General features: G+C 31.6%; 2 protein-coding genes across 3 annotated transcripts; both read left to right on the top strand.

Moving 5' to 3' along the window:
• Nucleotides 1–762: 762 nt before the first annotated feature.
• LOC133297944 (26S rRNA (cytosine-C(5))-methyltransferase NOP2B-like) lies at nt 763–7858 on the top strand. The gene is made up of 17 exons (XM_061497175.1): nt 763–1086; nt 1173–1351; nt 1569–1632; nt 1737–1870; nt 2049–2132; nt 2231–2305; nt 2417–2488; nt 2578–2651; nt 3265–3317; nt 4262–4371; nt 5016–5084; nt 5194–5268; nt 5851–5943; nt 6029–6108; nt 6208–6307; nt 6980–7260; nt 7390–7858. Exons 1-17 carry the CDS (start codon nt 840–842, stop codon nt 7436–7438), a joined length of 1839 nt encoding a protein of 612 aa, XP_061353159.1. The 5' UTR covers nt 763–839; the 3' UTR covers nt 7439–7858.
• Nucleotides 7859–10052: 2194 nt separating this feature from the next.
• LOC133297953 (uncharacterized) lies at nt 10053–14495 on the top strand. Of its 2 annotated transcripts, none has more exons than XM_061497189.1 (9): nt 10053–10307; nt 10608–10793; nt 11738–11864; nt 12034–12108; nt 12211–12404; nt 13189–13284; nt 13385–13478; nt 13705–13824; nt 14294–14495. In XM_061497189.1, exons 1-9 carry the CDS (start codon nt 10125–10127, stop codon nt 14395–14397), a joined length of 1179 nt encoding a protein of 392 aa, XP_061353173.1. In that variant the 5' UTR covers nt 10053–10124; the 3' UTR covers nt 14398–14495. The 2 variants fall into 2 exon arrangements, with proteins under 2 accessions (XP_061353173.1, XP_061353172.1); XM_061497188.1 differs by having other exon boundaries at nt 12022–12108.
• The last annotated feature ends 11415 nt before the right edge of the window (nt 14496–25910 follow it).

The raw sequence follows: 25910 nt of genomic DNA, 5'->3' as shown, positions 1-25910 counted from the left end.
GTGGCAACACACAATATGTGCAAAATGCAAGGGCATAACGGTAATTTTATATTTTAAAGTGCTTTTTATTTTAACATTTAAATAACATTTTTACTTAAAAACACTTTTTAAATATTGTATCCAAACGCAAAATAATTTTGACTTTTAAAAAAAGCAACTCATGAAAAGCCTCTTTTTCAAAAGCCCATCCAAATAGGTCTTTACTCATATTATACTAATTACAAATCTTATCTTAAAATAAAAAAGAACGATTAGCAAAGGTTAACAAAGTCTAACAGATATTAAGCTTTTAAAGACTCATTTAAATTTTTCAAAAGTATAAGAATTCCATTAAAAATCTCTTAAACTAAAAATACTCTTAGAATAATTTAATGAGGAAGGTTATTCTTACAACTTATTTTCGTATATAATTTCTTACAATTATATTTTAATCGTTGATTTCCGCCAATCAATGGTTATTATTTTTGCAAACAAACTCATTAATTAATTATTAATTCGTAATAAATAGTAACTGTTGTTTGATGGAAATCAATAATTAAAATATAATGGTAAAATGTTATAAACAAAAATAGATTGTAAGTATAACATTTCTCTAATTTAATATAAACAATATTTAAAGTTCTTAATCATCTTTTTCCAATATTCAAATGAACATACTTTTATTCTTTAGGTCAACATGCTGAAGGCCCAACCCAACGCAAAATTCTCATAAAACGACGTCGCGACACTTCTTACCCCGTAAACCCTAAACCCTAGCCGATTCTGATTTTTCTGAAGAAGAAGAAGAAGAAGGAACACAAACCGCAACTCACAGTCCACAAAGTGCTACACATCCTTCAATGGCACCTGCGATGAAGAAACCCTCGAAACCACGCAAAGCCCCTAAGAACCAAAAGAAGACCCAAATATTCACCCCCAAAGATGATTCTAGCGCCGAATCCGAAGAAGAAACGCTGCAACCACAACAACTACTCGAACGCGAACTCGGAGACGACGATGACAACTCCTCCGGTTCGGCTTCGGAGTTCTCTTCCGATGGGGACGATCCATTAGTCGACGATTTCCTTCAAGGAAGCGATGAAGAAGGTGTGTATGTGTGTGTGTGTAGGCTTTTGCAACATTGGAGCTCGGGGTTGTAATGGTGTTTTGATTTGTATGCTGTTCTTTTGCAGAGAAAGCCTCAGCTTCGGGTTCAGGTTCGGATTCTGATTCTGATTCGGATGATGATGATATCGAAAAGAAGTCGAAAGCTATTGATGAAGAAAAGGCAAGAGAAGAAGAGGACGCAGAAGCTGAAATGCAGCTCAACATCCAAGAAGAGTCTGATGAGTTTAGATTACCAACCAAGGAGGTTTCTTCTTCTTTTTTAATAAATTTATCTTTACTTGAATTTTTCTTTTGACCCTTATGGCATGTTTGGATTTGCTTAAATTACAGGGGAAAATTCCTTATAAGCTATTTTGAATACAAAATAAGTTGATCCAAGCATGCTTTGAATCTTCTGTGCTTGGATTTTACATTAGTTGTTTGAATGGGTGGTAAAATTGGTCACTTTTTTATACTGTTAGGAGCTTGAGGAAGAGACTCTGCGCCCACCTGATCTTCCCAGTCTCCAGAGGAGGATTAAAGAGAGTAAGTTTACCGTGCTGTTAACTCTCTGTGACTGTTCTCATGAACAATCTTCAGGTTGTTTTGTTAGTTGTTATATTGTTTTAAATGTGTTTCTTTTTCTCTAGTTGTACGTGTTCTTTCGAATTTTAAGGCTCTGAGGCAAGAAGGGACGGCGAGGAAGGATTATGTTGAGCAGCTTAAGAAAGATATATGTTCGTACTATGGCTACAATGAGTTTCTAATTGGTGCTTTAGTGGAGGTTGGAATGATTATACTATTACTGTTTACTACTAATGCTTTGAACTTTAATTTCTCCCTGTTGTCCATTGTGTCCATTTCTTACTTCTACACAAACTGGCTGGCACTGTTAGGGGAGTTGTGTTTAATTAATTTTTAATGAGGGTTTGCATGAAAGCTTTTTGTTTGTTTTGTCTCAGATGTTTCCAGTTGTTGAACTTATGGAACTGATTGAAGCCTTCGAAAAGCCTCGCCCTATATGTCTGAGGACTAACACTTTGAAGGTTGCATGTCCTTTTCTGTCATTTTGGGTTGATATGTTAATGTGGACTTATCCATGTTCCCTATTGACTGTATTTATCTGTCTTCTGCATACAATCAGACTCGCAGACGGGATTTGGCCGATGTTTTGATTAATAGAGGAGTAAATCTGGATCCTTTAAGCAAATGGTCAAAAGTGAGGATTCATTCTTTGTTTTCTTTTATCTTTTATTTTTTGGTTATTGTTATCATGCAAACAAGAAACAATCTAATAGGGAACCTAGATAACATTTTCTGTAATCCACAGGTTGGACTGGTTGTGTATGATTCTCAAGTACCAATTGGTGCCACTCCTGAGTATATGGCTGGTTTCTACATGGTAGGTGGTTTTCTAATATTGTGGTTCCTCATTGCATTTCATTTAATATTACATGATGCCCTTAGTACTAGTTCTTTAACTGTTTGCAGCTTCAAAGTGCAAGTTCTTTCCTGCCTGTGATGGCCTTGGCTCCTCAAGAGAAGGAACGAGTTGTTGATATGGCGTAAGTAATAATTCATTGTCTACAGCTTATTAGTCTGAGTTTGGTATGCAATTGTTAGAGAGAACTTCCTTCTGTTCCAAGTGTGTTTTGAGTCAATCATATCAGTTTTTGCTACATATTCTCAGACAAAGAGCCAAAAAGAAAGTAAATATTATACAAAAAAAAAGTAAATATTTCATTTTCAATGTGTCTTGTCAGTAGCGTTTGTTAGTAAAAATTTAGTTGATATAAATTCCCGACTCATAAATTGCATTGATATGATTTGTTGTGCAAATATCTGATTCTTATCACATGCTGGACAAGTATCCTCAAGGGTGAAAATTTGCCAAAGTATACATGTGCGAATATGAATAGGTTACAGCTTATAGTTTATTTTGACTCTTTTTAGGCTGTCCTTATATTTAGTTCTTTAATATAGCTAATTGTTATTGTTTGCCGGTGAGAAAACTTGCTGTCCAAGAATTTTCTCAAAATTCACATGGAGACTAAGATGTTCTAGTTATCTTTGAGATTTTTACTATAAGTACTTCTTGATTCGAGTAGCAATGCAGAAAGTGCTTCTTTCTTGCTATATTTCTGTGATTGTGCTCAAAGCTTTTTATGCTTCTTGCAGGGCTGCACCTGGTGGTAAAACAACGTATATTGCTGCTCTTATGAAGAATACTGGTATGTATTTTTTTTTAGTTTCCTGTGCATTTAAAACCATGTATACCCTGTTGTTGGCACAAATCAGTTTATAAAGTTCTTTTCATACCGCTGGTTTATATATATGTAACCAGTATTGTGGAAGGGCCGAAGGGGCATGTAGTCAATTATCTTGTGTTTCCGTGCAAGACAAATTACACTTTATATTACTCATTTTGGATACTATCAAATAAGTATATACCGTGACAATACTGTGGTATGTATGCATTATAGCTGATACGTGGTTAACAAAAAAGTTATAATAGTGTGGTTTTTTTGCTAAATTTCTGCCTTTTTGTTGGTATGAACGGTATGTCATTTCTTTATTTTAATGTTATTTATGCTGCTTTTTGCTCATATGGTATCTAGTTTGTAAGATTTGAATATTTTTCAATAATAAGTAATTATTAGCTAAAAGAGTAGAATAGGATTTTGAGGGAAATAACCTCTTTGCAAATATTCAAGGGTAAGGTATGTACAAGGATTGCCGTCACCCCCCCATTTCTAGTCGGGGTTTAATGAGGAATATTTTTTTTATTAGAAACATTTTGCTTTATTTTGGACTGTAAACTTTGTTTTTCATCCTCCGTTTAAACATTTAACTAGTTGAGGTGCTTTTGCTGCATGGAAAGTTGTGCTATAGCTATACACATTAATGCATAAGTAAACCTTCAGGCTTCAGTATCAACATGTAACTTTCCTACCATTTTGTAACACTAGATAATAGCATGAGTTGTTAATTCCTTGAGTTGATATGTGTGTATTTTCCTTTTCATTTTGTGGTCTGGTATTCCTACAGTCTGTTGGATCTTTAAATTTGAGTCATTGAATAAATTTCCCTTCATTTGTTATATCTAATTTTTTTTTTCTAGTCTTTTTTTTATAATGTAAATTCATGTTCTTTTCTTAATATTTTTTGATGGCAGGAATAATTTTTGCAAATGAAATGAAGGTGCCTCGTCTTAAGTCACTGACTGCAAATTTGCATCGTATGGGTGTATCAAACACAGTAGTCTGTAACTATGATGGAAAGGAGGTTAGCATCTTTTACCCTCATTAATTCTTGTTTACTTGTTTATTGCAAAAAAAAAAAAACTTTAATATCTTTACTACTATTAGATCGTATTGTCATTTGGTTTAGTTTTTTATTTGACTATCCATCTGGCTTGTCTGTTCTCCTACATAATTTGTTTGGTTGCTTGACAAATTGTTTGTTGAATTAGTAGCCTTTTTTTGTTAAAATGTAAAGCATTAGTGCTCCCCAAGAATTATTATGAAATGCTAAGAGAAATATCAATAATGTAATATACTTTAGGCATTGGGCGATTGAGCTGGGCCTGTGTCTAGAGTATAAGCCTTTATATTAACAATTATATTAATGATGGTTGTATTGACATTATAAATTTTTTTAGTGAATATAAGAGGCCAGGGGAACTTGTAAATGTATAGGCTGAACACTAGAAAATTATGAGCCCTTTGATTACAAGATTTGCTCATTGATTTTGTCCATTTCATTATTAATTATATTTTTATTGTAAGTTATCCTTGATAAAGGCATACATGTGCATTTTAGTTCAACTCCAGAGATACACATGTCACTGCAACTTGTAATTCTTATAATGACATTATATGTGCCACAAATGCTAATTTCTCTTTAATGTTTACAATGTCCTATTTCAGCTTCCAAAGGTTTTGGGTCTCAATGCTGTTGATAGAGTATTATTGGATGCCCCTTGCAGTGGCACTGGGGTAAGAAAGAGTGAATCATATTAAGGGGTTTATATTTAGTGAGATTTCTTGTCTGTGTTTTTGTTTCTCTTGAAGAACGTAGAAAGTCACTGAGAGTTTCTGTCTGCAGGTTATATCCAAAGATGAGTCTGTTAAAACCTCTAAAAATGTGGAAGATATACAGAAATGTGCTCATCTTCAAAAGGTAAATTAACATTTGCTGAAGATTTTGTTTGGGAGAAAAAGGAGGAACGCCCATTTTCATTTCCTCTGCTACATTTATGTTCCTTCCACCCTCCCATTTAAAGCATGAGTTTTCTGTAGTTTAATGACTAGATTGCTGTTTTTATTTTCAACTCATGATATGATTTTTGAAGATTGATAAGAGTTCTTTTTTTTTTTTTGACATTTCTTCTTCGTGTTAAAATAGAAAGAGTCAAATGGTGCGAAAGTGTGATTAATTATGAAAGCATACTTTTTTACCCTATAAAAATGAAACACATCTAGAATACTGAATAATTGATCTTAGTGCTCTTTTTGTGGTTAGTAAAGTCATATTTCATGTAACTTTTTGACCCTTTAAGTTATGTCTAGAATACTTTTATGTTCTTCCCCACTAAGTTTTATTTATTTTTATTATTATTATTATGATTATTAATTTTTTTTTTTTTTTTTGGGGGGGGGGTTGTTTAGTAAAGTCATATCTAAAACTCAAATAATATGTCACATTTTATATTGTATGCTTGTCCTTTTACTATCATTTAATAATTTCCTTTCTTTTCTACAGGAGCTCATTCTTGCTGCAATTGACATGGTTGACGCTAATTCAAAATCTGGAGGTTACATTGTTTATTCCACATGCTCAATCATGGTTGCTGAGGTTTGTTTTTCAGTTGCATCCATTGACTTTATATGCTTGCCTTTTCATGTTCTATGTTTCTAAAAGTTCACTAAATCTTAATTAGAATGAAGCTGTTATTGACTATGCACTCAAAAAGAGGGATGTTAAACTGGTTCCTTGTGGGCTTGACTTTGGGCGTCCAGGGTAAGGATTTTATTCCCTTCCCCCCCCCCCCCCCCCACACACACAATATTGATTTTACTTATTAGGAATTGTCTATGTATGACATTTGCTTTCCATCAGGTTTATAAGGTTTAGAGAACAACGATTTCACCCTTCTTTAGAAAAGACAAGGCGTTTCTATCCTCATGTACACAATATGGATGGGTTTTTTGTTGCAAAGGTAAATATATTTATTTCAACATCAACAACACCTTTATCTCAAACATGTTCATATTTAATTTTTAAAAATTGATTTACATGTTCGACATTTACATCCTATGCATGAAGCGCTTTTAGAACCCATTCCCCCATAAAAATTTCTATTATTGAAGTTAGCTTTAGATTAATCCAGTAATGCATTTTGGATGAATCGCTAAGATAAGCAATAAATTTGTTGATTGATGAAATTCTTGGTACAAGATTGAAGATCATTTGGGAAATATGCTGTGTTAGTTTGTCAACTGTCGTAGGAGTTAAATAGAATGTTCACATGGTGCTGGGTCCTATGAGTTCTGGTTTAGTTTGATAAATGATATTTTTATTAAAAAGCAAGGTTGGTGAACTGCTATGTTTTCATTAAAACAAAAAACAAATGACAGAATTATATTATTGATTTGAACTTTTTGAAAATATCTTTGTTGAAGTTTTAGCTTAAATTTCACTTACGGAGCAATATAAAAGATATCAATTTTACCTTCCCCTTTCCTTAGTGTTCAACTCTTTAGTATTTACACTGAGTGGTGCTGAAATTAAATATTAGAGGCAGTGATTGCGGGAAGCTGAAAGTGTTGCTATTGTCATGGACTCAAAATAGACTTTCTGTTTTTATATTGTCTAAATTGATATCTTGCAGTTGAAAAAAATGAGCAGCTCAAAGCCAGGTGCAAAACCATCAGAAACATCGGAAAAGGAGGAAGAAAGTTCCAAGCTTGAAATGGAAAAGGAGAAACCAAGTAATGGCATAAAAGAAAATGGCAAAGAATCTTCTGAATCCGAATCCAAAAAGAAGAAAAGGAAATTCCCATCAAAACCAAGTAATGGTGTAAAAGAAAATAACAAAGAATCTTCCGAATCTGAATTTAAAAAGAGGAAGAAAAGGCAATTTCCATCTAAGGAGGAGATTTCCAATGCCAGGTTACATGCTTTCTCCATGTTGACATTAATTTTTGGGCCTACACTAATACTTTAGAGATGAGTATATCTTTATATTCAATAAATTCAATGCTTTCCTTTTAAAATCCGGGGATTTTGTGATTCCTGTAGGGAAAAGAAGAGAAGTGCCTTAAGAGAAAACAAGAAAAAAAGGTGGTAAGCAAAAGAAGTGAAAATGTGCAAAGACCAGTGGCAATGCACGAAGAAGTGATAGCCAATTGTGCAGTTTTAGCGCAGAACTGATTCAGACTCCAACATGATGGGAGTGCTGGGGTGAGATTGCCTGTCATAAAAGTGTATCCTGGAATCAGTGGCATGCCCTAATCATAGGGCCAATTTTTGTTTTGTTTTTAGCTAAGGTATGTTTTAACTCCCATTTACAAAGCTGTAAATCAGAAAGAAAAAGAATTCTTTTTTCTTTTTGACATCAATTTGAATTTATTTTCTAAATATTGACTTGCGGGTTAGTTATCCTTTGTAAGAATTTCACCTGCTTCAAATGATATTTTAATATTGATGATCGATCATGGTTTCAAAGGTTGTACCTTTACTGTTATGTTGTAATGATCAAGTTTACATGGGAAGCGAATTTTATTTGGTATTTTGCTGTGTATTCAGTGTTTCTTTTGAAGTCTTTACTTTGAGATGATTATGGGATATAAATATAGTAGAGCTTCTGACTCGGTTTGTTGAATTATCTCTTTGAAGCTATTTTCAGTGATATTATTATTAACCTTAGGGAAAAGTGGAAACGGCATAAAACCAAATTTCATCATAAAATAACACTTATTGCCAATATAAACATGTAATGCTGAACTTCAAAGCAAACAACAAAAATAAAACCTTAAACAAAGGAAGACCAACTTAGGAATTCTAGTACCTCTGCAACGAATCAAACGTACTGGGCAGTAAGATATGATGCATGACACTTAAGATTTCAGATTCTGTTTGATTGCGAATGCAGATTTAAAGCTAGTTCGAAGGGTTCTGAATTCATCATCAATTTTTGTTTTGCATGGAATCAATTATATATACGTGATATTGAAACTTGAGGTGTAGCGATGTAACAAATGTTAGCAAGTACTCTTATCAGTTTTATGGAGGATGCAGTGATCATCTTCTTTTTGGCAAAATATAATCGACATTCAATTTCGTGAATTCTAAAAGGACATCCTCTAAATTGTGTAAACTTTGCCTCTAAACTTTTTTATTCGTTTAGTTTAGCCCAACCATGATTGAATTTCGTGAGCAACTTCTACGACATTGTGACAGAAGTGGATGAATATAATGTGTGGGGGTTTATACCAGTTTTGAAGGTAAATTACACATCAAATAAAGATGATGATGGTGTTTGTTTTAAATTTATTTTTAAATGGGGAATGTTATTTTTATACTGAAGAGAATAAGAAGTGTACAACAAATAAAGTTGAAGGTGTTTGTTTTAAATTTATTTTTAAATGGGGAATGTTATTTTTATATCGATATAAGAATAAGAAGTTTCATATTAAATTTTTATTATTAATTTGCTTGTATTTAATGACTCATATCTAATAAAACAGAAGTGTTAAGTATAAATAATATCAACAATCAAAATTATAATTTATTCCGGTGTAAAATAATCTGACTATTTTTAAATTAGTTGTGATAATACACGTTATAAATTTAAATTAAAACTTATATATTAGCTCGATAAAATGACGTTACCTGACCAATCAAGTTAGACTCAAATATAAGCCAGTGTGAATAATTTTTTTTTTCTTTCGCATGAGCACATTGCATATTTAGAAAGACACATTTAACAGTAAAATAATTTCAACAAGGGTTTTGTTTATTTCAAGTTTTTGATTAGTTGTACTTAATAAACACGTTTTTACAGAATAATTGTTTAATGAATATACTCTTGTCTTAAATTTGTAATCGTTAAATTTGTAATAGTTAGGATACCAAAGTGAAATTCGCAAAAAAAAAAAAAAAATATGTTTGACATAGAAAAGCAACTTGAGAAATATTTTTTTTCTCATATATATATATATATATATATATATGATCAATGCTATTAGCCAGGGAATTATTCCAGTCAGTACAGCTCAATAACTTGCCACTTTATTCATTTTGAATTTCTAAAATTTTGGATAATAAAGGCAAAAATTCAAGAGTTAAACAAGATAAGAGACACGGTTTCTTTAAAACATACAGAATAAAAATGTAAATTAATACCTTAGTTGAATTTAAATTGAATAATAATAAAAAATAAAATAAAAACCTATATGTTTATTTTTATTTCTCAATAACCAAGATGAATAGTTTATTGTCTTAAAAAAATAAACTTAGACAAACATTAAATGTGTCCAATACACGTTGGGGTTTAGATTAGTTTTTTTTTTAAAGCATTTTTATGAGATAGTTTCATATTTTTTTTTTTGGGTAGAAATTAATCTTTGTAACTATTGAAAAAAGTACTCAATTTTTATTTTGTGTTGTATTTTTTTAAATAAAATTTATCTCATAATCTTAAAATTTCTTAAATGTATTTTTTAAATAATTTCCCCCCCTTAATAAACCACAAACAAGCTCAATATCTAGGATCGTGAAATTATAAAATTGATTATCCAAAAAAAGGATGAAATTATAAAATTGGAAACGTGCCCCAATCAAATAAGTATACTGTAAAGGGGTTCGCAGCTCCAGCTTCAGAAGAAGCGACGCCGTTTTAGACTTTCGTAATGAATTATCTATCTTAAACCCTAAACCCCTTGCTGTTTCTTTCACCCCTGCAAGTTGCAACGAACAGAGAGAGAGAGAGAGAGAGAGAGAGAGAGAGAGACCTGGGACGAAGCACAAAAACGATGTCTGAGGAAGACGAATCAATGTCAGAGATTGAAGAACAAGAACGGACGGCTGGGGAGCACGACAATGACGGAGGAATACTTGATTACATAATGAGCTTGGAGAGTGTTCCATCAAAACTCCCTCCACAAATCGAACTTTTCAGGACCCGTGTTCTTTGCAACAACGATGCTCCTCAGCATGTAACTGTCTTTCCCATTTTTTTTCGTTCTCTTATGATTCGTTTAGTGTTTTTTCCTTTTTAATTCTCATTATTTTGGGTACCCAGTTTCATAAAGTGTCTAACTTGTCAAGTAGGAACGTGCAAGCATAAAAGTTAGGATTCGAAGTTTCACGCTTCTTTTGTATTTTAGAGGATTATGTATTTGTAAAAATTTAGAATGTTGAAATATTCACTTATTCTAAATTTTGGTGAGTTACTTATGTATCTGGTTGGATTTTGTTTTTCAGTTATTAACATTTTCCTATGTTGATGTTTGTAGACAGATACCATACAATATTCTGGTGCTTATGCGGCGTTAGGAGTTGATAATAGTCTGCGATTGGATAATTTTTGTCAAAACTTCAAAGTTGAAGTGAAACGGCTCACTGATGATGACATAGAGTTTGATATGATTGGTATTGATCCAGCACTTGCCAATGCGTTTCGAAGAATCCTTATAGCAGAGGTGAAATATTTATGCTTCCCTCATTATTTACAGTTGTGATGTCATACTATTTGGTTTTTAATATTTTGTTGCATTTGTGAGTGCAATTTCTCTAGCTTAGATGCTTTACCATAGTCTCAAACATTTTCTCTTCTCAATTTTCATTTTCGTAGTCAAGCATTTTTTGTTTTTAAAATCGAATGCCTTGAACTGATTATTTACTGTGCTAGCATGAGGATAAGCCTGTGAATTTGGGCTTTTTTTGGTGGCAGAAGTGATTCAACTTTTATGAATTTTTGTAGAATATAGATAGCTTAAAGCCTTATAGCCTAATACTATACTAAGTTCCAAGATGATGATCTAATATGTGATTTTTATTACTTCATGGTATTAACCACGTTAATTTATCTTGTTTGTAAGATACTTATTTTTTTATATAATATTTTTATGTGGTCCTCTATCTGCCCTGGATAGAAATGCAATTTGACAATCTTTCATATAAGTTTCATTAAATCTCTACCATATTTTATCATGAATTTGTTCAGGTGTAAAATTGTATGATGCATTTTTGAAGTTTCTATAGTTCCTTTATACATCAGATATCTGTAAATTTGATTTTCTGCATGAAAATGTTTCTTACCTTTAAATAAATTGAGGCAACTATAAACATTAGAATAGTTATGGCGTAACAGTCTAGAAAAATGTGATGCCCTTTACAAGAAGGAATTTTTCTTCAAGTCTTAGGCTTTGATGTTTTGATAATGAAAGTTTCTTTTATGAGCTGTTTCTGCAAGCCTGCAGCCTAAAACTTCTCTGGTTATGTATAACATAACATCTCAATTCTTAAATAGTCTTATTTTCATCTTTATGTAATGCCCTTTGTACGTTAGCTTTGAGTTGGTTGTTAGTAGTAATGTAGTATTAGTGGAGATTATCAGATTTTGATGTGGTTGTTATTAATTTAGGTTCCAACAATGGCTATTGAAAGAGTATATATTGCAAACAATACATCAGTTATACAAGATGAAGTTCTTGCCCATAGATTGGGCCTCATTCCAATCAGTGCTGATCCCAGGCTATTTGAATATCCAGGTCTTATATCTACACTAATGCATGCATAATTTTATTTCTCATTACTTATATGGCTTTCTTCTTGATAAATGGAAATACTGTATCTGTTGTTTGATGGGCACCCCTTATATTGCAAACTTGAATGTTTGTTATTTGTCTCTTTCTTTCTTACGAATAGAAAATGCGGGAGATGAAAAGAATGAAAAGAACACCATTGTCTTCAAACTACATGTTCACTGTCGGAAGGGTCAGCCTCGAATTACTGGTAAATTACTTGAAGCTCCTGCTTGATAATGTTTATGTTGCTTTTAATTTTCTATTTAACTAGCACTCTTTCTTGTCTGATGATATTACAATATAAATGCAGTGAAATCAGATGAACTAAAGTGGTTACCTAATGGGAGTGAGCTTCTCTCTGAAGATACTAAACAAAATACTGGTTCAAAACCAAAAACATTTACGTCTTTTAATTGCAGCCAAGAGTCACTTCCTGAATTTTCCAGCAATTCACTTGGTCCCAAAGATTTGGATATTATATTAGCTAAACTTGGAGCTGGTCAGGTAACCCTTCTTTCTTTCTATCTTATTATTATTATTATTATTGTTGTTGTTGTTGTTGTGTACTTTGGTGATAAAGAAAACTGATACAAGGAAGTAAGCTTTAGCTCTTCATTGTGTGTGGGTGAGTGTTGGTGCCAAGAGAGAAAGGGTTTTAACATATATTACATGTCATCCTTGAGTACTTGTGGTCTATGAACCTTAGTTGGAACTTGATGGAAGCTTAGTGCTTAAACCATCAGATTTATATTTGACTCCTATTCCAATTAGGTGAGATTGTTGTTTAGTTGCACCATGGCAATAAGCACTTGTTCATTTCTCAAAGTAAAGAGAAAGGCTAAACAGATCATAATATCGACGTGCATTGTTCACATACTCTCTAAAGGTAGTGTCATCACTCTTCTTTTGGTTTTGGGGTTTAGCGTATATAGAGAAATCATTTACTTTTGTCTTGGGTATTTTCTTTCCGAGTTAACTTGTTTTATAATAGATGAGTTATTTTTCCTATCTACTTGAACTGTTATTTAAATGCTTGTATTTACACCAAACCTCCTTTTTCTCTGCTGATCATAGACTGGAGAGTTATAAAAATGTTAGTTATTAATGGCTTATTTGTTAATACATAAGAATCATTTACTTCTGTTTTAGGTTCTTTATTTTATCATGCAAGGCTCTAAATGAGCTATTTGATTTTGCAAACTTGTTATTAGTTACATATCTTCATATAAAAGACTGGAAGTTATACTTATTACCAAATATCGCAATCACTAAACATATGCTTTTGTAGGAAATCGAACTTGAAGCCCATGCAGTTAAAGGCATCGGTAAGACACATGCAAAATGGTCCCCTGTTGCCACTGCCTGGTATCGTATGCTTCCTGAGGTAAGGGAATATCATATATTTTTTATACTGCTCACATTCACACGCAGCCTACTATTTACAAAAAAACCTGGCATCATTATGTTTGGCTTCTCTTCTCTAGGTTGTACTCCTGAAAGATGTTGAGGACGAGCTGGCGGAAGAACTAAAAAATAAATGTCCAGTTGGAGTATTTGATATTGAAGATATTGGAAAAGGTAATTCAGTATTTGTGTCTGCTCATGGCATCAGATTCTTGTCTTTCTATTGTGGAGCATGATGGTGAAGGATAATTATGTCCATAAAGTACCATTCATTGGTTTTGCATCAATGCCTGCCGTGTGTTATACACCACGTGTTATCGTTAATGATCAATAACATGTTTGATCTCAAGTTCGTATGTCTTTGTTACTTGCTTAATTTGCTGATTTGATTGTTGAGCAGGTAAAAGAAGGGCAACCGTAGCCAGACCACGAGCGTGCACTTTGTGCAGGGAATGCATCCGAGGGGGGAAAGAATGGGAAGATCGTGTATCATTACGTCGTGTTAAAGATCATTTCATTTGTAAGTATTATCTAGCATATTGAATTCATGGGATTAAGCTGTCTGAATATACAAAAAATTAGCATCTGTTGGATTCTAGTTTAAGTGTAACTAAATTCTTGTAGTAGTTCAGTTGAGAAGTAATAATTTTTAAAATGGGTTCTTATTTTTTGATTGTCAAATGTCCCTGCCTTCCAATTATATACTGATTCTCAAATGAATTACAGATTTTGATTGTAAAATGAATTAGTTTTATGAATGTTGGTAGTTTAAGATGATAGCCAGTGGTTGTGGCAAATACAAAGAATAGAGGGTCTTGCTAGTTTGACACCCGAAATAAAATTTCTATCAGGAATTATCTAAGTATCCTTCAACTAGATTTTGTGCAAATTTGGGTTTGACAAAGGAGTTCTTGATAAGAATTATTCATTACTGTTTAATTGTTCCTGAAAGATCTCACATCTATTTCTTTTTACCTGTTTTTGTCTAGTTACTATTGAATCAACTGGAGCATTACCCCCTGAAGTGCTATTTACTGAAGCTGTGAAGATTCTGGAAGATAAGTGTGAACGTGTGATTGCTGAGCTTTCTTAATGATTTGTTTTGCCATGTCCAAAAATGAGTGAAATTAGAAAATTTGTACATGATCAGTTCTGTTATTATTTAATTTTATTTTCTAAGGAACTATATTTGTGCTCTTTCCTTACTCATAGTTAAGATATGCGTGTCTGCATGGCCATGATCTGTTTTGTTCGTGCCGTCCAAATCTAGGAGCTTAATATAATTGATTTCATCAAAAGAGGATGCATTGAACCTTCGTTGATACGAATGAGATTGGATTTTGTAAAGAAAACTCAATTAGTTTGCTCTTATAAGTACGTGTCCATATAGCAAGTTGTACCACAGAACATGTGGTTTCATGGACTATCCAATCCATGTCGGTTTACGCATACTAGCATAGGAGGTGCAACATAACTCTTTGTTCCACAATAGCTTTTGGACCTGACCTGCATACAAGTTTTCCTACACTAAGTTGTTCAACTAGCGGGATATTGACTGTATTGCCATATTTACAAGAGGGCAGGATATTTTTACACCGGTGTCTAATTTGAAATTTGATACCTCATCTGATCTGAGAGCTGTTAGATCAAAAAAGATCAATGATGTCATATGCTTACAAATCAGAGTCATTGATCTTTTTTTATCTAACGGCTCTCAGATGAGGTGTCAAATTTTAAACTTGACACCGGTGTCAAAGGATCCTGCCTCTATTTACAAATATAAAATACCTGAATGCAATGCGCTCATTTTTTTTATTTTTTTCAAATTGCCATAACACCAAAGTCGCTGAATGATATAGCGGCTATAAATAAAACTTGTGCATTTTCAGTGGTCAGCAAAGCCTGGGAAGTTGTCCAACCAAAGTTGGAGGTTGTTTGTTGTGGGCCGGGCCCAAGAACTTCCTTTCCAAATATAAAATAAAAAAAGGATGGAGGGGGAATTTAAAAAAAGAGAAGAGTATAAATGAGATAAAATTTTACCCAAAATAGTAAAGGACCACAAAAAGAGAGATGGACCTGGATTATAAAAAAAAAATCCCCAAAGTTGATACATCAAGTAGTGACTTTATTTTTTTATTTTCTAACCAAAGTATGCTACTTTGGTTTTTTTTTTATTTTATAAAATACTAAAATATTTCTATTAGTGTAAGGATTAATTTGATATGTATTATATTTAAAATTAAAAATATAAATGGAATTTTAACATTAGTTTGAATATTTTTTTTGCATATTTTTTATTTTGCATAAATAGTTTGCATAAAATATATGCAAAAATAATATTCAAACTAATGTTAAAATTTCATTTAATTTTTAATTTTAAATATAAAATAAAAATATTAATTATCATGTAATTTACCTAACTAATTCATATAAGAAAAATAATATATGTCAACTAACCTATGGTTTAATTCCTACACTAATAGAAATATTTTATTATTAGGATAAATGATATTTTAATATTTTATTAAAAAAAAAAATCAAAGTAGCTATCTTACGTAGCTACTTTGGTTAGAAAAAAAAATAACAATGAAGTTGTTACCTGATGTAATGACTTTGGGGGAAGAAAAAAAAAAGACTTTGGTTGGAGAGACTTTGCTGACCATTAAAAATGCGTCATGTGTTTTGTTATATCATGTTGTGATTGTGGTGTCGTAATAGTTTGATTTTTTTATTTAGATATGTGTCATATTTTATATTTGTAAATGTTGCAGTATGATCAATCACCCTTCAACTAGCCAAAGAAAATGAGATGTTAAGATCACAGAGTAAGAGTTTAAGTGACATTGTATTATCTTTAGATTCGTCTGTTTGTGGTTGACTTTAAGAGAAAGATATACTTTTTCTAATTAAAAGATTGGAAAAAATATTTCTCCTTCTTGTATTTTGGATTTTTTTTTTTTTGCTATATAAATTTTGTTTTCAATAATTCTATTTTCTGGCACCTTTTCCAGAATGAAATAATATTTATATATATATATATTTTATTTTACTTTTGTGCTTAGGAAAAGTTCATGGGTAAAAAAATATGACAACACAACTTATTTTTATAACCAAAGATGGAGTATATTTAATAGTGCGTATTTAGTGCTAAAAATACATTCAGTGTTTAAATCTAACATGTATCTAATAAATAATGTGTCAGGAAAAAAATATTTTTTACTTTTGTCTATTTGTGTTTGTGGGATCTGGTTTACTCTTTCGAACAAAAAAATAAATCAGTTTTATCCAACTCTATTTTCAACCATTCCTGTTTTCCAGACTAAAATTAAAAATTAAAAATAAAATATTTCTAAAAATGTTGTCATGCACATCCTTAATTTCTCAATAGAATCGAAATTATCCTTTTATATAAAGTTCACCAGATTAAAGAATAAAAATAAATTACTTTTTATATTTAAAAGGTTAAGTAAATGCACACCCTAGTTTCTCAATCCTAAAAACTAAAATCAAAATCATCATTTATTTTGTAAAATTCACGAGATTGAGAAATTAAACTAATGTGGTTTTTTTATTTTTAAAAGACTAAATTAATGTAACTTTTGAGTGATTGATTTAGTGTCTTTTTATATTATTAAAGAAATACATTAATATTAATTCTATTAAATTGACTTCATTCTCCAATTTGAATGACTAAATTAATTTAACTTATTTTTTAATAATCAAATTAATATCATTGAAACCTTTTATTGCCAAAATATAATTTACCCTAATCATTGTATATCACTCAGAAACAATAGAGAAAAATAGCTTACTTATGTTATTCTTAAGGCAGCTTCACAACCTTTCAATATTAAATGAGGTGATTCTCCCTTTTGACAAATAAGTAAACTATAAAAAATTATGAATTATTAGAGCATCTTCAACGTGCATGGAAAAGCCTACAATGGTGACTAGTGTGTCATTTTGGCATTATCTATCCCTTTCTTTCCCTTTTGCCATGTTTCTTGTTCTTTCATAATTCCATCTTGTATTATTTAATATCTCTATAGTCTATAGCGTTGGCCTTTGAGAAACTTTAAGCAAAAGACAAAGGTTACCGAATATTTCTAATGCAAATTAAGTATAACGCTTTCTTATATTTGGAAAAAGGTATTGTTGACTCTTTAACTTTAATTTGTTCATCTGATCCTTCTGACATTTTCTAAGATTCAGAAAACAATTGCCAAACTTCAGGTTTCTGTAGGATTGACAAAAAGAAAGGTACTGAAAAGAGATGCAAAAAGCAAACCAAAATTATAAAATCACATAAGAGATAAGATCTCTTTATCGCTTAGGATATTATTATTATTTTTTATATTATCTATCGATTCATTGATTATCAATTAGTCCAATTTGAATCGAATAGGACCACAAGAGCGATAAAGCTTTTCCTACCAAATTTTAACATAATTGCGTTTCAAAGACTTAAACTCTAATCGACTAGTTAAGTCGGAACAATCTTTTACTAGTTGATTCACATGCTTGGTGGTGGATATCAACTTTCAAATATATACCATTCTTTCGTATAATATGTAGCACAAAAACGTGATTCTAATTATAGTATATTGATAGGAAAAATTTCAAAAATCACCCTATAAATTTTCTCAGAATCACATACCTTCTTCTGAAAATTTTGAATCATTTATCGCCTTAACTTAAAATTTTTTTATCACTTATCCCTCTAAGTTAGGGGATATGTGACAAAAAAACTTTAAGTAACGATGTAAATGATTTAAAATATTGGAGAGGTGGGTAAATAATTCTAGAGGAAACTCAAATGGGGGATTTTTGAAGTTTTTCTTCTATTTTATTGCATTTTTTTTAATATTCTAAGCAAAAATAGAAATCAATATTTTCCTAAACAATCATAACTTCATCAATGTAGTAGTTAATCTCTTATTATTTTCAAAAATTAAAAACTTTTAATTAACTTGCCATCGACGCTCTGATGTTATCTGCTAATAAACACATGATGGGGACAAACATGAGCAAAAATACCATAAAATTCTAAAACTTCGGTGCTTTGAAAATTGTTATATGATGACGAACATGTGAAACCACATCTCCAAGCATGTGAAGACCAGTCGACCATAAAGAAAGAAGAAATTTTGAAAAATTTCTTTGTATGGGTCGAAGAGATCGAGATTATTAGATTAAATCCAAACTATTTTACCACAAGGCACGAAAAAATTGTTATATCTCATGAAAGTTTATATGTATTTATAATGTAAAATATGTTTCTCATGCAGTATGAGATATTATCTCATACATAAAAAAATGGATGAGACCCACTAAGAAAAAAAAAGAAAAGAAAATGAATCTCACCTACTTTTTGTGTATGCATGAATTAACATAAGAAATATATTTCTCATTTATTACATTAGGCTTGTGTTATAGGGATATAATTATTTTATGTTGCATAAGAAAATTATCTTATGCAATAAAGACAAAGTAGTAAGGTTCACTATTTTTTTTTTAAAAAGAAAAAAGAAAAAAAAAAGAAGATAATCGATCCCACTATGTTATATTACTGCTTCGTCTAACTTTTATGCATGTATACGAGCGAGTCTCTTCCAATATGTTTCAAGATATGATCTGCGTTTCACACGTAAGTTCCTTAAATTATTCTTGCGTTTGGGATCTAGAACCTAAAACACAATTATTAGTTATTGACTTAAAAGAAAGAACAAAACTATTATTATTATTATTATTTTTATTAAAAACTATTATTATTATTATTATTATTATTATTATACTATTATTTTTCGCAGTTTATCCTTAAATATTATTTTAACGATCTTGTTTTTACTTTTGCTATTTTGTATATGGAATAAATATTTGTTCTTTTAAATGATATAACTTAATTTTATTTTAGATCCCAATCCTTGATTTCTGTCAATCAACAGTTATAATTTAAAGAATATTACTAATTAATTAATAAGTTTGACCCAATAAATTATAACTGTTGAAATTGATGAAAATGAACGGTAACGATCTAAAATTGCACAAAATTATATCCTTTAAAATAAAAAATATTTTTCCATATATATATATATATATACATATATATATATAGGGTCAGGATCATTTTACACCAGTGTAAGTTACACTCTCAATCTTGTCCGTTGATTCCATTTATATCTAACGGCTCAAATTTTTTAGTAATGTTAACCATTGGATACAAGTGGATCAATGGTCAAGATTGAGTGTAAGACTTCTAACTCTTACACCAGTGTAAGAATATCCTGCTCCATATATATATATATATATATGTCTCTTCATTTACAAGAGAAAACAAATTGATTTTCGCCGAGGAATGAAATAGTGTGCAGAGCATTTATTTATTTAACAATCATGGGTCCCGGCAAAAAATATTAATTTATTGTTTTTTTAATAAATAATTACGCAAATGTAGTCGTTTTGAAATTATTTACGTAGATATAGCAGTCAAACACGCCCATATAAGGCGTGACCCAGTAGAGAGAGACACGTCCATGTGGGGAGTGACCTAAGAGAGACACACCCACATGGAGCGTGACTCAATCACGTCCATGTGGGGTGTGACCTAAGAGAGAGACACACTCATGTGAGGCGTGACCAGGAGAGAGACACGCCTAACATGGGCGTGACCTCCCTTAATATAAAAACAAGCAGCATGTTTTATTATTATTGACAACATTCATCTCTTCTATGCATTGTCATTGTCACACCACTACCCCCTAACCTATAGCATCAGGCGTTGGAAGTCGTAGTGAGTTGTTGGAACTTGGACGTCGCAGAGGACATGACTAGTGCCATTAATGATGGTTGCCAATCTTAACCATTCTTACCCAACTTTTCCTCGTAGTTATAGGGGGTGTTTGGTAAGAGATTTATTTTGGGATTGATGGGGAAGTGTGAGTGGGTATCAAGTATTACTATGTTTGGTATAAGTTTTTCAAAAACTTCCCTAGTAAAATAAGATGCATAGGAAATGTTAGTTGTGTGGAAAATGTGATGAAAATCACTATTTCAAAATACCACTTTGCATGTGGTATTTTGTGATGAATGGGGAAGCGAAAAATTGAACTCCAATCTCTTGACAAAAATGACCTTCCATTCAATGGCGGGCGCACCTTAGTGCAAGTGTCTGCACTTGCAGACACAAAGTTAGGAATTTTTTTTTTCACATTAGATGGGTGCTTCAAGTCAAGTCAAAAAAGAAAAAGAAAAAAAAAGAAATAGGAAGATTAAAGGAAAAAGGTAGAAATATGTCCAACCCAACCAACTCCTATAATTAAAAGCTTAAAGTTTAAACCCTAGCCCATTGCTTTGTCTCTTTTTTTTTTATAAATCTTATTAGCTCTAAATCTTAATAAACATCAACATTCCTGAAATTCAATCTTCATCAAGTGGAGGAGAGTCTCACGGAATTTTTCACGTTTTTTGTGAAACAAAAGTGGCCAACTTAGGATCAAATAGACATTAACAAATGTTGGTTTTTGATCAATTAACTCTTATAATTATACTATATTTTACAAATGTCTTTTTTTGATGTTTATTTTTTTTAAAATTATCATCATCTATTATTTCCTTAAAACTTTGGTTGATTCAACAAAGCTTTACTTTTGAAGTGGAAGCAAAAATTGAATCATGATTATGATCTTTAAAATAAAAAATAAAAAAATTGTGCAGACATAAAGAAAATATCCTGGGTCTGCCACTGCCTCCATTGTGTATAGATGTCAGTCTTGTGAACCTATCTCATTTACAGTTGTAACTCCTTTTTTTTTTTTTGAATATTACAGGAATCGAACTTGCAACCTAATACACACTACACACACCCAACACCACTAGGCTAATCCTAGTGATGCTGTAACTCCCTTTCTTATTGTTCCTCTCTTTCACTCTCTAATAATAGCGTATTTTGATGTTTTCTGGTTCTATTTAAATTCTATATGCACAGATTTCATTTTGAAAGCGTAGAAAAATGCAAATAACGAAAAGGGAAAATTGGTAAACTTCAATATTTTATGCGAAATGGTAATTATCTCATATACCAGTTTTATAAAAGTTTAAAATGAAAAATTTGATTGGTGGCACCAAATTTGAGAAAAAATTATAAGGGTTATTTTTGTCATTTCAATCTATTTTCCCATCAATATTTTACCTTCAACCAAACATACATTCAGAAAATTTAATCCAATTTTTCTGGTAATATTTTGACCAACCAAACAATTTTTTTTAACTTTCCTACAAAACTCACTTTCCCACTATATTCCTATTAATTATATTTCTCTAGTAAAAAAAGTTTTCTCCTCTACCAAACGCCACCATAAAGGCTACAACTTTTTCCTTTGCCAATCTATAACTTTTACTAAAAGTACTTTTTATCTTAAAAAAATTTGAGAACCGAGACAAAGCTCATTTACTTTGGTTGGTAATTGAAAGAGAAGAATTTTATTTCCATAAATAAAATACATGAATAGTTTCAGAACGAGGCTACAACTCATTTATCTTAATATTTCCATAAGTACAATACATGAAATTGAAAGAGAAAGCCATTACTAGACCAGGGAGGTCAAGCTTGTGTTGGGCATGTCTCTCTCCTGGTCATGCCCATGTGGGTGTGTCTTTCTCTTAGGTCACATCCCACATGGGCGTGTCTCTGTCCATTGGGTCACGTCCCATGTGGGCATGTTTGAGTGCTATATTTTCGTAAATAATTTCAAAACGACTATATTTTCGTAATTTTTTATTAAAAAAGCAATAAATTAATTTTTTGCCCATGGGTCCCATCAAAAACTTGTGTCTTCGGCAAGGTTATAACTTTGCAATCACAACAAAAGTTATAACCTCACACACATCGGTGTAAGTGTTAGAAGTCTTATACTCAAACTTGACCATTGATCCACTTGTATCAAATAGCTCACATTACTAAAAAATTAGAGCCCTTAGATATAAGTGGGATTAACGGATAAAATTAAGAGTGTAACTTAGACTGGTATAAAATGATCATGACCCTATATATATATATATATATATATATATATATATATATATATAAACAGAATCTTTTGATATTAATATCAAATTAATTGTTGATTTTTGCCAATCATCAGTTATTATTATTAAGAATTATTAATTAATTAATAAGTTTGACCCAATAAATGATAACCATTGATTAGCGGAAATCAACGATTAGGATTTGGTGTCAAACTTTGAAATTAGACATCAAGTCCTAACCATTGATTTCTGACAATCAACAATTATCATTTATTGAAAATTAATAATTAATTAATAAGTTTGATTTTCAATAAATGATAACTGTTAGTTGGCGAAAATCAACAGTTATGATTTAATGTCAAATTTCAAAGTTTGACACCGGAGTCAAATGATCATGCCTATATATATATATATATATATATATATATATATATATAGGCAAGATCAACTTACATCGGTATAAGAATAATAAATCTTACACCAAATTCTAATCGTTAATTGCTGTGAATTTGATGATTGTGATTTATTGGGTTATATTAATAAATTAATTAGTAATTTCCAATAACTTATAATCGTCAAATTCACGGAAATCAACAGTTAAGATTTGATGTAAGACTTATTTCTTTACACCGGTGTAAATTGATCTTATCACACACACACATACTCACGCACAAGCACACATACACATACACATATATGAAAAAAATATGGGAAAAATGTTTGTCATTTTAAATGACATAAAGTTATGTCATTTTAAGAGAGAGATAGACACGAAATAATTTTTTTTATTTAAAATTTAAATTAAAAAAATCACATATTTTCTCTCTCCCATGATATCTATTTTTTGTGTCTATCTCTCTTTTTAAATGACATAACTTATGTCATTTAAAATGACAAACACCAAACCCAAAAAATATTTATCCTTTTAAAGGATAATCATTTTAGTTAAAATGACTATTTTTTATTTAATTTTTAAATTAAAAAAACCCTCATACTTTCTCCAGTATGGTTTTTGTTGTATAATTTTTTCTCTCACTATAAAGCAAAAAATGTGTGCTTTTTTAAAGGACTTAAACATAGGTCTTTTTAAGAGAGAGATCTACACAAAGAGATGAGACCCATATTTTTTTGTCTTTATTTTTTCAATTTTGTGTCTATCTCTCTCTTAAAAGGATATAAGTTTGTGTCCTTTAAAAGGACACACACTTTTTCCCATCATAAAATTCTGAAGTTTTGACTAAAATGACACAATTCTATGTCATTTAAAAGGACAAGTATTAATATATATATTTGATATCAATTTTTTTAATTTGATCCTGAGCCATATATATATATATATATATATATATATATATATATATATATATATATGTATTGGGTAGTGTTTTAAAACCTCGCCCCATCTCGGGATCGACCCCTTCGGGTCACTTATCCTCTCTCTCTGAGGGTTTGGGTTAGTAATTAGAACCTACTTGCAACCAAACCCTCATGTTGAACCCGTGATTCCCCGGTCAGAGGGGTCATTGCATCTTTTTTTTTTTTTTAAAAAAAAAAATTATACACGAAATGACGTCGTTTAATGTGTAAAAAAATAAAAAAATAAAATAAAATTCGTTGCTTCCTGGATTTAGAATTAGATATAAAATCTGAATCGTTCTTCTTCTTCTCTTCCGATCTTATCTCCCAGACCCAGATACAGTCTCTCTGCTCCGGTAATCTCCTCTACCGTGCTAGTTTTTCTATCACCACCGTTAATTTATTGTGTCGCCGCCTTTAGACCGCTATTCTCTTTTAGGTAAGGGATCTCTTTTCACATACTGTTGTAGATGCATAAGAAGGACAAGAAGGGCCTGAGTTTGATGATATAACTTTTCATTAACTCCATTGAAAAATGTGTTTTATACTTTGATTAGCTTGTGAATATTGACTTGTAACCCTGTCATATGCTTTCTTAAGATCCATGAACACCATATGTAAGTCCTTCTTCTTTTCTCGATATCTTTCCATTAACTGTCGCATCAAGAAAATGGCTTCCATGGTACATCTTCCTGGCATAAATCCAAATTGATTTACAGAAACCTTGGTGTCTCTTCTCAAGCAATGTTCAATAACTCTCTCCCACAACTTCATAGTATGGCTCATTAGCTTAATGCCTCTATAGTTAGAACAATTCTGTATATCTTCCTTGTTTTTGTCAATTGGCACAATCATACTTTTCCTCCATGCATTAAGCATCTTATTTGTCTGGAGAATCTTATTGAAAAGATTGGTCAACCATTTTATTGCCACATCCCCCAGGCCTTTCCACACTTCAATAGGGACACCATCAGGTCCCAAGGCTTTATTAGTCTTCATCCTCATTAAAGCCTCCTTAACTTCATGTGTATTAATTCTGCGCACAAATCTTCTATTCAAATCATCATAAGCATCCTTCAAGTCCACCTCGCTTTCGTCGCCATCCCCATTAAACAACTTGTTAAAGTAGTTCATCCATCTATCATTTACATCTTTATCTCTCACCAAAAGTTTTTGATTTTCATCGTTGATGCATCTAACTTAGGTGAGGTCTTTACTTTTCTTATCCCTTATTTTTGCAAGTTTATATATACCTTTTTCACCATCCTTGCTCCCAAGATTTTTATACAAATCGGCGAAAACCTTGCCTCTAGCTTCCCGCACTGATTTCTTTGCATTTTTTCTAGCCAATCTAAACTTTTGCAAGTTCTCTTCATTGGGACTTTTATGCAAAGATCTAAAGCATTCCTTCTTTTGTTTAATTGCCTCTTGCACCTCTCCATTCCTCCACCATGTTTCCTTTGTATGAAATCCATTTCCTTTGTTTTCTCCCAACACTCTCCTTCCCATATTCTGAATACACATAGTCATCTCATTCCATATTGCATATGCTTCTCCATCAAACTCCCAAGGTCCTTCATGCAACATTCTTTCGTAGAACTCTCTCTCTCTTTTTTCTCCTTAAGCTTCGACCACCTTATCCTTGGGTTCTGGGTCCTCTTCCTCATTGTAAGTACTTTGTTGAACCGAACCTCTAGGATTACCAGCTTATGTTGTGTAGCAACACACTTTCTAGGGTAGACCTTACAGTCGACACAAGAAGTTCTATCTTCTCTTTTAGCTAAAAAGAAATCAATCTGACTACGATTATAGCCACTGTGATATGTGATTAGATGTGACTCCCTTTTCCGAAAAAAAGTGTTCACTAGTAGGGGTGTTCATCATCCGATCCAAACCGATTCAAACCGCGGTGGCCGAACCGAATAACCGATAACCGAAAACTGAAAAATCAAAAAACCGAAAAAAACCGCAACTTTTAATTGGATTGGATCGGTTTTCGGATTAAGCAATCCGAAAACCGATCCAATCCAATATATTAATTCCCCTCTACTTACTTTGGTCTTTCTCCAATCATAATCCAAAAATTTCTAAACCCAATACCCATTAACCCACCAACTAAACCCAAGAAAAAACCTAGTCACATCTCATCAACAAAATTTCATCTGTGTAGAGCTTCATATCTCATTGCCCCAAAAAAAAACTATATTATCGTTTACTGATCCTTTT

The sequence above is a fragment of the Gastrolobium bilobum genome, unplaced genomic scaffold (assembly GCF_033153095.1).
Source record: "Gastrolobium bilobum isolate Gb01-03AN ecotype WA unplaced genomic scaffold, APGP_CSIRO_Gbil_v1 utg6197, whole genome shotgun sequence".
Taxonomy (NCBI): domain Eukaryota; kingdom Viridiplantae; phylum Streptophyta; class Magnoliopsida; order Fabales; family Fabaceae; genus Gastrolobium; species Gastrolobium bilobum.
The sequence above is the reverse complement of the archived record's forward strand: the minus strand, read 5'-3'. Positions and strand labels throughout refer to the sequence as shown.

What these genes read in the sequence shown, in the direction of transcription:
- LOC133297944 (XM_061497175.1), top strand. Translation starts at nt 840, where the DNA reads ATGGCACCTGCGATGAAGAAACCCTCGAAACCACGCAAAGCCCCTAAG. An exon ending in CCCCTTGCAGTGGCACTGGG is followed by an intron (nt 5,085 to 5,193) that starts GTAAGAAAGAGT and finishes TTCTGTCTGCAG; the next exon opens with GTTATATCCAAAGATGAGTC. An exon ending in GAGGAGATTTCCAATGCCAG is followed by an intron (nt 7,261 to 7,389) that starts GTTACATGCTTT and finishes TGATTCCTGTAG; the next exon opens with GGAAAAGAAGAGAAGTGCCT.
- LOC133297953 (XM_061497188.1), top strand. Translation starts at nt 10,125, where the DNA reads ATGTCTGAGGAAGACGAATCAATGTCAGAGATTGAAGAACAAGAACGG. An exon ending in GAAGAATCCTTATAGCAGAG is followed by an intron (nt 10,794 to 11,737) that starts GTGAAATATTTA and finishes TTATTAATTTAG; the next exon opens with GTTCCAACAATGGCTATTGA. An exon ending in TATTGAAGATATTGGAAAAG is followed by an intron (nt 13,479 to 13,704) that starts GTAATTCAGTAT and finishes ATTGTTGAGCAG; the next exon opens with GTAAAAGAAGGGCAACCGTA.